The sequence below is a fragment of the Odocoileus virginianus genome, chromosome 15, assembly GCF_023699985.2.
Source record: "Odocoileus virginianus isolate 20LAN1187 ecotype Illinois chromosome 15, Ovbor_1.2, whole genome shotgun sequence".
Taxonomy (NCBI): Eukaryota; Metazoa; Chordata; class Mammalia; order Artiodactyla; family Cervidae; genus Odocoileus; species Odocoileus virginianus.
The window spans coordinates 13,871,796-13,885,766 of NC_069688.1; the positions used below are offsets into that span (position 1 = coordinate 13,871,796).

General features: G+C 42.3%; 1 protein-coding gene across 1 annotated transcript in view; it reads right to left on the reverse strand.

Annotated features, from left to right (window-relative positions):
- FER1L6 (fer-1 like family member 6) overlaps nt 1-11,871 on the reverse strand; it is a 165,328-nt gene extending 153,457 nt beyond the window's left edge. Inside the window, exon 1 of the mRNA XM_020891147.2 lies at nt 11,796-11,871. Within this exon, the coding sequence (XP_020746806.2) occupies nt 11,796-11,818 (23 nt within the window). The 5' untranslated portion in view covers nt 11,819-11,871. The remainder of the gene's footprint in view (nt 1-11,795) is intronic.
- Nucleotides 11,872-13,971: the final 2,100 nt, after the last annotated feature.

Consider the following 13,971-nt stretch of genomic DNA (forward strand, 5'->3'; position numbering starts at 1 on the left):
TGAATGCACCCTGTGTCTGTAACTAAGAAACAGTTCACTACTCTCCTCTCCACAACTGCCCACACTTAATGGGTTAAGTCCCTGCTCTATTGAGATTGCAAGAATCTCTAAGGGGAGAAAAAGACAGTAGTATTGCATAGCACACAATGAATTGTTGAGGATGCCGTGTGAAATTTGTATACAGAAAGTGCCTTCCCAGGTGCTCTTCAATTTTATCCTTAAAAAAAATTGTCTCTGCAGCTCCCCAGACAGGCCTTTTCCTGTGGTGGCCTCTGGAAGTGGATTTGACAGTTGGCAAAGGGATTCACAGATGGTTTTTAGCCCGAATCCTGTTCTACTAACTGCCTTTTGCCTTTGTAACCCAGGATTTATTTTCTCACAGCAGGTGTGTACACGACAAAGGAATGTCAATGGAACCAAGAGAGGTCTAGACACCCTACCCACAGATCAGACCCACAGTAAACACCTCTCCTAATCACATGAAGAGGAAGTGGATGAAAAGGGAGCTGGTTCTTAGGAATAAATTCCTACAAGCCTCTTTGTTAGGAAGGAGGGCAGGCTGGGGTCAAACTCGTCCACTGACCAAGTGTGCAAAGTGTAGGTGGGGCTTTTCTACACAGCGCTCTGGTTAGTCAGGAGGGCAGCCACTCAGGAAGTTCACAGACTCCCAGATTAAACGCTCATTAACAAATTATTTCCTGGGACTTCCCTGGTGGTCCAGGGGTTACGAATCCTGCCCGCCAGTGCAGCGGTCCCGGTCCAATCCCTGGCGGGAGAATTACGGTTCCACATGCCAACTAAGTGCCTCAACTGAAGAGCCTGTGTGACCCAACTAGAGAGAAGGCCAGGCACCACAACAGAATATCTGCGTGCCGCAGCTGAGACCCAGGAAAGTCAAAAGTAAAATTTAAACAACTAAAAAATAAAAACAATCTTTTAAAAAACAACTTCCTCATAGAATGCATTTAAGAAGAGACAGGGCATTAAAATGGCATTAAAAATGCCAGCAAGGCCTCAGGATCCTCAGTGAGAGTGACCATCAGGGCGAGAACCAAGAACCACTGTGGCGGGGGTGAGGCTGGGTGTCGTCTGAGAACTGTCTCCCACATCAGCCTCAAGGAGGAAGAAGCTCAATCCACACCTGTTCACAAAGGCAGAATGAGACAGGACTTCAGACTGGGTCATTGAAAGACCTTCTCAAATTGCTAAAAGTGAGACTAGTAAGAATGGCCTCTGTTTGCTGAGGTGAGTCTTACCATTTTCCTGGCACTCTTATACGTGCACCATTGCAGCTTATTCCAAGTGACCTCTGAAGTGGCTACAATGTCCTTTCTATTTTAAAGACGAGAAAACTGCGCGGGCCTAGAGATCTGCCTGGTGGGGATCACTCAGACATTTAGTGGTGGAAAGGGAATTCAAACCCAGGCAGCCAGGCCTTCGTGGAGTCCTCGAGCTTAGTCACCACGCCCTCCAGTCCAAGTCACGAGTGTCCCTCACTCACTGTGAGGCTCTGCCTCCTTCTCTGACCTCAAGGCCCTGCTCAAATGAATGGCTTCTTCCTCCCCTTCAGAGGACACATATAAATACAAAGACAAATATAAATGTAATGCAATCTCTTATGGCATTGTTAGTTCATTTATTCTTTTTTTTTTCCATTTATTTTTATTAGTTGGAGGATAATTACTTTACAACATTGCAGTGGTTTTTATCATACATTAAAAAATATTTTATTTTAGGTGTTGTTCAAATGCCCTTTTTTATGTTACTTTGTGTTGTGGGTTTTTTTTTTAATTACTAATTATTTATTTGACTGCACCAGGTCTTGGCTGTGGCACACAGGATTTTTGATCTTTAGCTGTGGCATGCACACTCTAAGTTGCAGCATGTGGGACCTAGTTCCCTGATTAGGGATCAAACTCAGACCACCTGCATTGGGAGTTCAGAGCCTTAGCTACTGGACCACCAGTGAAATCCCTTCATTGATTCTTTATAGACACCAAGGATACAAAACACACAAAATATAAAGCCAAGGAGGGAGGGAGATATGGTTATAAAAATATAAAAGGTCAGCCCATGGGCTCCTCATAGTGATGGAACAGTTCTGTATCTTAACTGTGGTGTCAGATCACAACCCAACACAGGTGATACAACTGTATAGAGCCAAACACATACTCTACACACACTCACACACACACACACAAATGAGTACAAGTAAAACTTAGGAAGGCTGCGTATAATCAGTGGATTGTTCAAAGTCGATATACTAGTTGTGATATTGTACTATAGTTTTGCAAGATGTTACCTTTGGGGACACCAGGTAAAGGGTACATGAGATCTCTCTGTATTATTTCCCATAATCACGCGTTATCTTCACTTCTCAACAGCCTACAATTGTCTCAATAAAAATTTCAATTAGAAAAAAAGAAGGAAATTAATGCCACCTAGTAGAATACATATATGCACAGGCCTGAGGATAGAAATGACTCAGTGTGTACATGCTTATCTTGCCCACTAGACCATGGTACCAGCGAGGGTGGGGACCACGTCTTTTATAAAATCGCAGCCCTAGGAGGAAATGGCTAAGTAGATAGGGCTCCCTCTCTCTCCAGTTCTCACACTTGACTATATTTGAAGCTACCTTTCCTGGTGGCTCAGACGTTAAAGTGTCTGCCTGTGTCTGCCTGCAATGTGGGAGACCTGGGTTCGATTCCTGGGTCGGGAAGATCCCCTGGAGAAGGAAATGGCAACCCACTCCAGTATTCTTTCCTGGAGAATCTCATGGACGGAGGAGCCTGGTGGGCTACAGTCCATGGGGTTGCAAAGAGTTGGACACGACTGAGCGATTTCACTTCACTTTCTACCCTCATCCCAAAGATGTCTGATGTTTTCCCTTCCCTGAATATCATCCATCAAGGGCATCTCTCGATACTTTGTTTATTATCAAGATATAAATGAGAGAGGCAGCCTGGGGTAGTACAAATGCAGAGTGGAAGTAAGACCACAAGCCCTAGAAAGTGAGGTCCTGCCTCTATATTTACCAATTTAACCCTTCTCTGAATCAGACTCCCTTCCAAGAAAGGTATTATTTTCACACCTGTCTCTCACTGTTGATATGAACTCTAGCAGGTAAGGAGGGCTAGCATCCTGGAAAAATGTAAGATTCTGGAACCAGAAGAATTGAATTTGATTCTCAGTTCTACTATTTACTGGCTATGTGTTGGTGTATAAATCATGTGACCTCTCCAATGTTAATCATCTTCAGTTATACTAAAACTTACTGTCCTTCCCTCAAGTATATATGGAAACACTCTGAAACCCCAGAGCATCATGTAAAGGCCTGTGTAGCTCTGCCTAGTTCACCACCATCTCCTTAATATTGACATTTTTGCGTGTGCATGGTACAGAATGGATACTTAATAAATATAGTTGGATGAATGTGTAGAAGAATTAAATCATGGGCCTCCAGTGAAACTGTATTCTTTATTTAAATCAACTCCTAATAACACACAAGCTAAGAACCTGGAACCTTTCCAGAAGATCTCTATCTTGAACCTCTTCATAGTTCATCTTTTAAAGCCATTTCCTAAGGCCACTGGACATGACCTAGTGTCTGAACAACAACAAAAAGGCCACTGGTGAGTCCCAAACTCATAGTCATTCATTGGCATTAAAACACCCTCTATTTCCCTTAGACACATTCTACCTGGGTGTGTATCACTGTCTCTAGACTGCTGTTTTAAAACATGAATCAGTTGAAATAGATGATAGCTACTGGAAGAAAACCTGGCAAAGAGTCTTGTTCTACTGATGTCTTTCAATAGCTAAAATGAGATACATGTGGAAAAGTCATATTTCCTTCTCTTTTTTCTCATATTCCAGTTGTATCAGTTGGATTTCTTAGTTGCAAATTACAGAAACACTCCCTGACTAGATTAACTAGAACAGTAATGTGTTATAGGATATAAGACAGTTTCAAATTCTCAGAAGTGAGACGTGAAAATGAAGTCACTCAGTTGTGTCTAACTCTTTGCAACCCCATGGACTGTAGCCCACCAGGCTCCCCCATCCACGGGATTCCCAGGCAAGAATACTGGAGTGTGTTGCCATTTCCTTCTCCAGGGGATCTTCCTGACCCAGGGATCGAACCCGGTCTCCCACATTGCAGACAGACTGTTTCCCATCTAAGCCACAAGGGAAGCCCCAGATTCTCAGGTAAACTGGGAAAACCTTGAAGACTACAAAACCAGGAGCCATGCCTCACATCACAGGCAGCCCCTGGGTAGACCCCACCTCTGGGTACAGATCCTTCAGCATACCCACCACACTGCAAACCAGAGGTACTGCCAGGAGCTCTGGTACTGCTCTCTCTGAGAAAATGGATATTTGGGGACTTGCCTGGTGGTCCAGTGGCTAAGACTGCACTCCCAAAGTAAGGGACCTGGGTTCAATCTCTGGTCTGAAAATGAAATTTCACATACTGCAGTAAAGAGCTGGTGCAGCAAAAATAAATAAATAAATAAGAGAGTAGGCTGTTTGCCCTTCCCCTCACCAGAATCATTCTACGCTGCACCTGTTTATTTGTGTCACTAGCTTTCAATTTAAAAATCTCAAGTGCACGCACCTGACTGGTGCAGCTGGAGTTTAATGTCAGCATCCTAGCTGCAAGGGAAGCAGGTTTATTATGGGTTTTAACTTGGGAAGAATTTACAAAAGGGAAAAGAAGATTAAAGGTGTAGAGCAGTTGAAAAGAAAAATATAGTCTCGTTCCACCAACAATAAATAACTTCAATAAATCACCACCAGGCAGCAGTGATATTGGTTAATCCAAATATGACTTTTTGCTCTAAAAAATTGAACATGTTGGAATATTCATCAGTGAATTCATCTGTATCTTTTGTATGCAAAGGTAAGCATTTAATGAAAATTTATGGAGAAATTTTGATGAGAAGACTTTTTTCAAATTCCATTAAAAGGTAATTTACAAATCAATGAACCTTTGATTCACAATCAAGTATTAATAGAGAAATTAATATTCCTCTCTAACCCTTATCATCATTTGTAGCAATTACATAAGTAGAGCCCTGCATTATTCACAACATGAACTTTGCATACCTTTCCAGAAAGGGAAAAAGAAGCAATGAGAAAAAATCTCATCAGACAACAACTTTATAAACAGGGATATATATATAGAGAGAGAGAGGTGTAAGACAGCAGTCAGTAAAGCTTCATAAAGAACAAATCCTGTCAAACTAAAGTAACTCAGCAGGACATGGATGCAACCTAGATGCCCATCAGCAGACGAATGGATGAGGAAGCTGTGGTACATATACACCATGGAATATTACTCAGCCGTTAAAAAGAATTCATTTGAATCAGTTCTAGTGAGATGGATGAAACTGGAGCCCATTATACAGAGTGAAGTAAGCCAGAAAGATAAAGAACATTACAGCATACTAACACATATATACGGAATTTAGAAAGATGGTAATGATAACCCTACCTGCAAAACAGAAAAAGAGACACAGATATACAGAACAGACTTTGGAACTCTGTGGGAGAAGGCGAGGGTGGGATGTTTTGAGAGAACAGCATTGAAACATGTATATTATCTAGGGTGAAACAGATCACCAGCCCAGGTTGGATGCGTGAGACAAGTGCTCGGGCCTGGTGCACTGGGAAGACCCAGAGGGATCGGGTAGAGAGGGAGGTAGGAGGGGGGATTGGGATGGGGAATACAGGTAAATCCATGGCTGATTCATGTCAATGTATGACAAAACCCACTACAATATTGTAAAGTAATTAGCCTCCAACTAATAAAAATAAATGAAAAAAATAAATAAATAAAGTAACTCAGCTCTCTTGCCAAGGTAACTGCAGAATGTAGAAAAGAAGCTATAAATGTGATCTATGTTTATTTTGTCTGCATTTGGGATTCTGCCTTGAATAATGCAGGCGTTAGTAAAGTAAGACAGTATCAGCCAGCCCACCCATCTACCAACCAGAAGTACAACTTTTGAAAAAGCATTAAAATAAGATCTCTACAGACATGAACGTTGCTTCCGTTCATCACAATCTTCCAATGTGAAGATTTTCAAAACATAGGATGTTTAATACAGACAAAGCCAAAAATTCAATTTCACAAATAAAAACTAGGTTGCCCTTCAGATATTTGAATAAAGAAATGTGACTTCTATCATTGAATCCTTACCACTCAGAGTTCACTTGGTTTTCCCAAAGGATTAGTACAGATTCCATTTCCACTTACGAGTTCCAGTAGAGACCTAGAAATTTTTTTTTCATCAATCCTCTTATCTCACGAATAACTAGACTCACTATTATGATGACTAGCCCTATCTTTCAGCCAAGCCATGAGTTGAATCTTCTATTTTCCCCAAAATGAGATTGGTTGTTAAAGTCTCATTATTGATGTCTGACTCACTTCTGTGATATAAAACTAAGCTTCCAAGAAGCTGTCTTTTTCACTGCCTGCCATTTACTGATTATTCATGACTCTAGGCAAATTGCAAAACTTCTCCAGACTCTTGCTTTCTTACCAGACATTTCCTCACCAGCTTTGGAATAAACCTTGGGGGCAAATTCCTCCATCACCGTGTCGGGGTGATGATGGCCAAGAGCCACTGCTCTTGGCGCATAAAAGTAGAAACTCACTGTGCAGCAACCCCTTCCCAGGACAGGAAAAGACATGGCCGGAGGAGAACAAAGAGGGCAAGACAGGATGGGGGGCAAGAGATCACAGCTGTTGTATTTTTGGAAACCAGAGCCAGGACACATGATTCAGAGGAAAAGAAGAGCTTTGGATGAGTCAGTCTGGGTTCAAAGCTGACTCTACCACCTTTTTTTTTTTAATATGGACCATTTTTCAAGTCTGTATTGATTTAGTTACAGTATTGTGCTTCCATGTTTTTTTCTTTTCTTTTCTTTTTTTTTTTTTTTTTTGGTTTTTTGGCCACAAGGCATGTGGGTTCTTAGCTTCCCAAGCAGGGATCAAACCCACACCCCCCTACACTGGAACATGCTAAGTTGCTTCAGTCGTGTCTGACTCTTTGTGACCCTACGGGCTGTAGCCCTCTAGGCTCCTCTGTCCATGGGATTCTCCAGGCAAGAATACTGGAGTGGGTAGCCATGCCCTCCTCCAGGGGATCTTCCCAGCCCAGTCTAGTCTTGGTTCTTCATGACAACCTAGTGTCACCCTCCAAATCCTTGATTTTGAAGTGGATTACAACCCTCGGGGGCCAGACAGTGTGCTTATCCATTTACAGGAAGCCGCAGAGTCACAGAAGGATGCCAGAGCTGGCCGGAGCACACCCACTCCGAGCTGCGGTTCACACTGGCCACCCTGTGTCCCCCGTGGACTGACCGCCCCTTGCTGCCCTGGTTTTGCCCCATGCCTCACATTGAAGGGGCACTCATGAAATATTTGTTGAATGAGAAGAATCTATTCATTCAACTGCCTTTAAGCAGCACTCTCTAAGAGGTAACTTCAGTGAGGACGGGCCAGCTATTTTTAAGGACTCCAAAACGAGGTCACTTCACTCACTTTCTCTGAAACTGCTTCCAACACTCAATGACCATTTCACCTAAAAGCATTCACTCTTTGGCTGTCTACTTTCTGGACTGTTCTATGATTGGGCCATGAGTTCGAAGTCCCATCAACCCAGCTAAGCCTCGAGCTTCCACAACTTCTCTTGCCCCATAATAGCCCCTGATACAAATATAGATTAAATTTTAAAAACCTTTGACCTCAGCCAGATTCTCATTTCTAGAAATTTATCCTGAGGATGCAATCATGCAACTTTGCCAATGAACAAAGTTGAACACACAAGGATATCTATTATGGAATGATTACATTAGCCGAAAATGGGAAATAACTCAAATATTCATCAGCTGGAGGCTAATTAAATAAATGTATTTTTATATACAGTGGAGTACCAGGTATTTATTAAAAACTACAGGGCAATATGTACTTGTTGAATTGAAAAAGAATCACCATACAAGACCAAAGCACAAACTTGATTAGTTCAAGAAGAAAATGCAAGAAAAGGATTTAACTCTCACAGAATCTTGGTATGATATGAGAAAAGAAACCATTAAAGTCACAGTGCTTTTTAATATTAAACACTTCTTTTCAATCACCCACTGGATAATGGAATTTTCAGTGCATATTGATAATATTCAGAGGAAAAGTAGGTTACAGAGTGGCAAGTATAATACAATGTAGTCGATGTTTTTAAAAAATGCATATAAGCATAGAAAGATGCCTGAAGGGATTTTCATCAAAAAGATGAGTATTAATCTCTGGGAAGCAGGGTTGGGGTAATTTCACATTCATCTTTGTACCTTTTACTGTGTCACTTTCCACTTTTATAAAGTCTGTGCATTATGTTTACTATCAGCAAAAATTGTAAGGTTCTTTTCATCTAGGGGAAAAAAAATCCATCTGGAACAAGAAGGCTCTTATCAAATACTAGTTAAATGGAAACTGACTCATAGTCTTTTGGTACAGGCAGGCTTATATAAATGACATGAATAGATGAAGAGCTAAAAGGCCTTCCTGGCTGCTAAATTGTACCAAAATGCCCTAGTCTGCCGTCTGAGTCAACACCATGGAAGAAACGTCTCTACTGATATCATGAGGACTCACTATCAGTGAAATCCTCCCCAGTTTTGAAAGGCTTGTGCTTTCAACATCTCGTTCAACCTTCAAAACTAGATTTGTGACCAGTTTCCCAAACTGAACTCCCTAAATGTCTGTCTGGTCACCATTAGGCAACATTTCCAGGTTGGGGATGCACAGTTGTTTGTTGGATGGATGAGCGGTAGTTGGATGGATGGGTGGATGGATGGATAACAGGAGTGAATTATTTTCCCTCTTTTAAAGACAAGAAAACAGAGAAGCAGAGGTGAAGCGACATCCCTAGGGTGAAACTGTTAGTCAATTAGTAACTCAAGGGTTGGCATCACTCCTGTGTATGGTTTCCTAATCAGCTCTCTTTTATCAAAAGCCACTCCCACCCCAAATCTTTCTTTAGGAGGAAACTCTTCACTATCACTGACAGGCATATATCTGATAATCAGAGATGATATTCAAAATGGCATGGGTATTGACCTGTCAAAGAGGCATTGGTGCAGGACCCTGGAGACTTCCTGCCTTGATCAGCATTAACCCATTAATTGCTGGATGTCAGTGGATCCTGGGTGTCAGGACATTCACTGGGTTCAAGATAGGAGCCCACTCAGCCACTGGTTTAGAACAATTTCATTATTTTACCAATAAATGCAGCCAAACACATGCATAATGGTTGGATACGAACCCTGCCAAAAACCCTCCACAGCACTGAAGTGTTACTCCCCAAGTGAGAAATTCCACTCTCTCTCCATGCACAGCACGGCCCTTGCTCTGAGTACTATTTATAACTCCACTTGAAACTTTCATCCTGACACATCCAATTTGCATGCACAAATGAAATCAAATGTCATTATCCTCTTCTGAAAATTTTCCTGAGCCCGGCCATAGCAGAGGATCAGGGCAGGTCTATAGAGGGAAAGAATGACTATGATGGGAGAGAGGATGTGATAAAATCTCAAAAAAAGAACTTCCTAGTCCAGTGGTTAAGACCCCACTTCAGGGCTGCACAGGTTCAGTCCTTGGTTGGGGAACTGAGATTCCACATGCAATGCAGTGTGGCCAAAAAAATAAAATAAAATCTCAAAAAGTACAAGACAGCCCCACAGAAGACCAGTCCTTGCTTGAGCCCAGCTCTCCCTGGACACACGTGTGCTGTGTATGTGCAGTTTTGTTCCAGGCAACAGGTAAGATTCTGGAAGACAGGGTGTCCCTGACCTCAGTCTGCTCAGAGTCCCAGAAAGTAGCAGGAGAGACCTTGGATGTAGCTGTTGCATAAATGGAAAGTGAGAGAAGACAAGAGCACTGTGGGAATCCAGAAGAGAGCGAGTTTCTTCCCCCAGAGGAAATCTAGGAGGGCTGCCTGAGGAAGGTGACCCCCACCTCGGTCTTCCTGAGAAACTGTGCCAGTAACACTTGAGGAGGAAGGGAAATGTGCTATCAGAGGTCAACACAGGCCAGTCTGGAAGCAAATGCTATCTTTCAAGGCATTTTCCAGGAAAATATGCAGGGCAGACATTGCAAGTACTTTACTGAACTTGTCCTCTCAGAGCGATCATGCTTTCTCACCTCCCAGCTTCTACTCCTGCTGTGTCTTCTACCTGGAACATTCTCTCACTTCCTCCACATTCAAGAATGTTGTTTACCATTCACCCTCCACTTCTCAACTTAGATGCACTTTTTCTGAAAAGCCTTCCTTGATCCTCCAAAATGGATGAAATTTCTCTTCCCACCCGGGTTCCTACTCCTGTCATAATTTCACAGCATCCACATCATAGTCATCTATTTTGCTATTCATCGATACCACTTATCTGTAAGTGCTCTGAGAGAAGATCTGGGTGATCCATGTGTGTGGACCCAGAACCTAGTAAAGAGCTGTACTTGTAACAGATATATTTAACAAATGATTGAGTTTTCAAAAATGATTCAGCAGCCCATTTGTATACCATTACCCCAAACCTGTCCCCAAGAAGAGCTGACGATGTGCCCAGCTAATTCTACCAAGTTTCTTTGTAGATGAAACAGTACAAATATACTTAGACCCCTTTTCACCGGCCCCAAGCATAATGAAGAACCAAGGCTTGTTCTGAACACACAACTAACTTCCCCAAGGCCCTTGTGGCCATAGGGGTTCAGACTGAGCCCCAGCAAAACTCCCCAGGCAAGTCCAAGAATGAGACCATAGGACTAAAAAGACCCCACTTCTTATTTACAAACTGAGAGAAGAGACTTTGAGGCAAGAGATGGCCAGAGCGAGAAAAGAAACCACAAGTTTAAGCTGGCTTTATAGGTTAGTGCAGTTACATCAGGAAAGGTCCTGGTTTGCAAAAATACAAAGCGTTTAATATTAACCCTTTATAGCTCCCCTGTGGTTCAAACTGTAAAGAATCTGCCTGCCATGCAGGAGATCCGGGTTCGATCCCTGGATCAGGAAGATCCCCTGGCGAAGGAAATGGCAACCCACTCCAGTATTCTTACCTGCAGAATTCCATGCACAGAGGCCCAGCAGGATACAGCCCATGGGATCACAAAGAGTCAAACAGGACTGAGCAGCTAACACTTTTACTTTCACTTTTCACCTTATGGCTCAGTTGGGAGAGCTAAAGGAATTTGTTTAATGTTCAGAATGTTAACAATGGTTATCTCCAGTGATACTGAATGATTTTTAAAACCCTCATAGCTTCTATATTCTCCAAATTTTCTACAATGAATATGATATATTTTCTCATCAGAAGGGGAAAATTCTGTCTCTAAGGTGCATGTATGAACTCAGTCATGTCCAACTCTTTGTGACCCCATGGACTGTAGCTTGCCAGGCTCCTCTGTCCATGGAATTCTCCAGGCAAGAATATTGCAGTGAGTTGCCATTCCCTTCTCCAGGAGATCTTCCTGACCCAGGTATCAAACCCATGACTCCTGCATTGGCAGGCGGATTCTTTACCACTTGAGCAACCTGGGAAGCCCTTTAAGTGCATGGTCAGACCCAGCTGTCCTTTCTGGCCCCTTTCTGGCCCCACGAGCTTCCCCTCCTAAGCTTTAAATCTCAGTTAATCTTTAAGGATTTTTTGAAGGGAGGCCCTCCTTCCCCAGCTCCCAGCCCTTTGGCTCTGGCCACACCCAGAAACCTTGTTAGCAAAAGGAAATATATTACTTGGCTTTGGATGGCTTCTCCATTCTTCCTCTTCTTGGTGGCTCTTCTGGGCTAGGAAGTGGCAAAATCCTGGTGTCTGGCTTTATTCAGATCCTGGGCACAAGCTTCTGAGTTTCACAGTCAGCTGGTGGGTGAGGCTGTTTGGGGTGTGGCTGAATCAACACTCACTGGCGTGCATGGCTATTCTCAAGCATCATGTTATCCAGTGTAATCAAAAGTGCAAAAGGAAACTGTCCCACGAAGAGTGGACCCATCTGTCAGACACACCTAGCGGCATGTGTCCTCAGTGACAGAACCAAAGGCTAAGTGCCTTCAAGCCTCAAACTCATACTCTTCTAAGAATTATGTTTTAAGACCATGGTGGCTCAAGCGCTAAAGAATCTGCCTGCCAACCCTGGAGATGCAGGTTCGATCCCTGGCTCAGGAAGATCTATTGGAGGAGGAGATGGCAACCCACTCCAGTATTCTTGCCTGGAGAATCCCATGGACAGAAGCGCCTAGTGGGCTGCAAAGAGTTGGACATGACTGAGTACAGACACGCACACATACCATCTCATTGCAAGGACAGCATATCATCGCGATCACTCAGGGAGTTCCCCAGTGGTCCAGCGTTTAGGACTTCTCACTCTTGCTACTGAGATCCCTGGGTGGCGAACTAAAATCCCATAAGCTGCTCAGTGAGGCAAAAAAATAAATAAACCACTCAGTTCTCCAAGAAAAGGCTATTTCTTCAACAATGAAATGTTTTATTATCAACACTGATCACTAGCACATGACTACCAAGAATTTGAAATGTGGTGAGTGCAACTGTGTACACTTTTAAAAATTAATTTAAATTTAAATGGCTACATGTGGCTAATGGCTATTGTTTTGGCCACTGCAGTTTAGGATCCCAAAATGTTAGACCTGGAAAGAACCCAATAAATCATCTGGATCTGTGATTCCCAACCTTTGTATTTGGGAAACACATTCCTAATATTAAAGATGCATTCAGACCTTCCTCATATTAACAGAATGTGTAGTATCTTTTGTTAAGAACATTGTAATAACCCAAATGAACAAAAGTTCAAGAACATTTTAAATTATATTTTAATTAAGAAAATTATGATGATCAAAATAAGTAAATATTCAGTAACAGTTTTAATGGCATTTTAATTAAGAAAAGCATAGTGGCCAAAATTAGCAAAATTTCAGTAATACTTTAAATTGCATTTCATAATTTACAACAACATCCTTATACATATGTAATAGATGTATGTAAGGTGTGGTTTTCTTCAGCCTTCAGACTTGTCTAATGTATGGATTTCCAGACCTTCTCCAATAATTCCATAGCTCGTGATGACCATTTCTGAGAGTGCACAATTCAATGTGCAAACCAGTGGTTTTATGTAGCCCTAGTTTGAGAGAGAGAGAAAATGGAGACCAAAAAAGAAGAACTGCCCAAATTACATAGCTAATAACCAATGGCATTGGCCAAACCACTGTTATTTTCATTGTCACAAAGTCAGAAGAAAGGAAACTCACCAGGGAAATTGTTGCTATTGTTAAGTCACTTCAGTCATGTCTGACTCTTTTGCGACCCCATGGACTGTAGCCCACCAGGTTCCTCTGTCCATGGAATTCTCCAGGCAAGAATGCTGGAGTGGGTAGCCATTTCCTTCTCCAGGGGATCTTCCCAATCCAGGGATTGAACCACGTCTTCTACAATGGCACGCGGATTCTTTACCACTGAGCTACCAGGGAAGCCCCACTGGGGAAATACAGCTGGCCAAATTGAAAACATCTCTCTTCTTTTCCTTCTTTGAAGATCTTGAGGAATTAAAGAAGCAGACATTTGTAATACCAAAGAGAAATCAATTGATGAGTAATTACCTAAGTATGCCTAAGAAAGGAATATGAGAAAAAACAGAACTAGCCCTATAACTTCGAGATTTCTATGAAGCTTTTACAAATTCCCCAGTCTTTGTGGGGCTTGTTAGCACCTATGGGTATCTTCCCAGACACAAGCAATAAAACAAAAAATATCTTAAAAAATAAACCAGGTTTATGAGCTCCTTACATGGCATCCAGTCCCATCACTTCATGGCAAATAGATGGAGAAACAGTGGAAACTGGTAGACTTTATTTTTGGGGGCTCCAAAATCACTGCAGATGGTGACTGCATTCTTGAAATTAA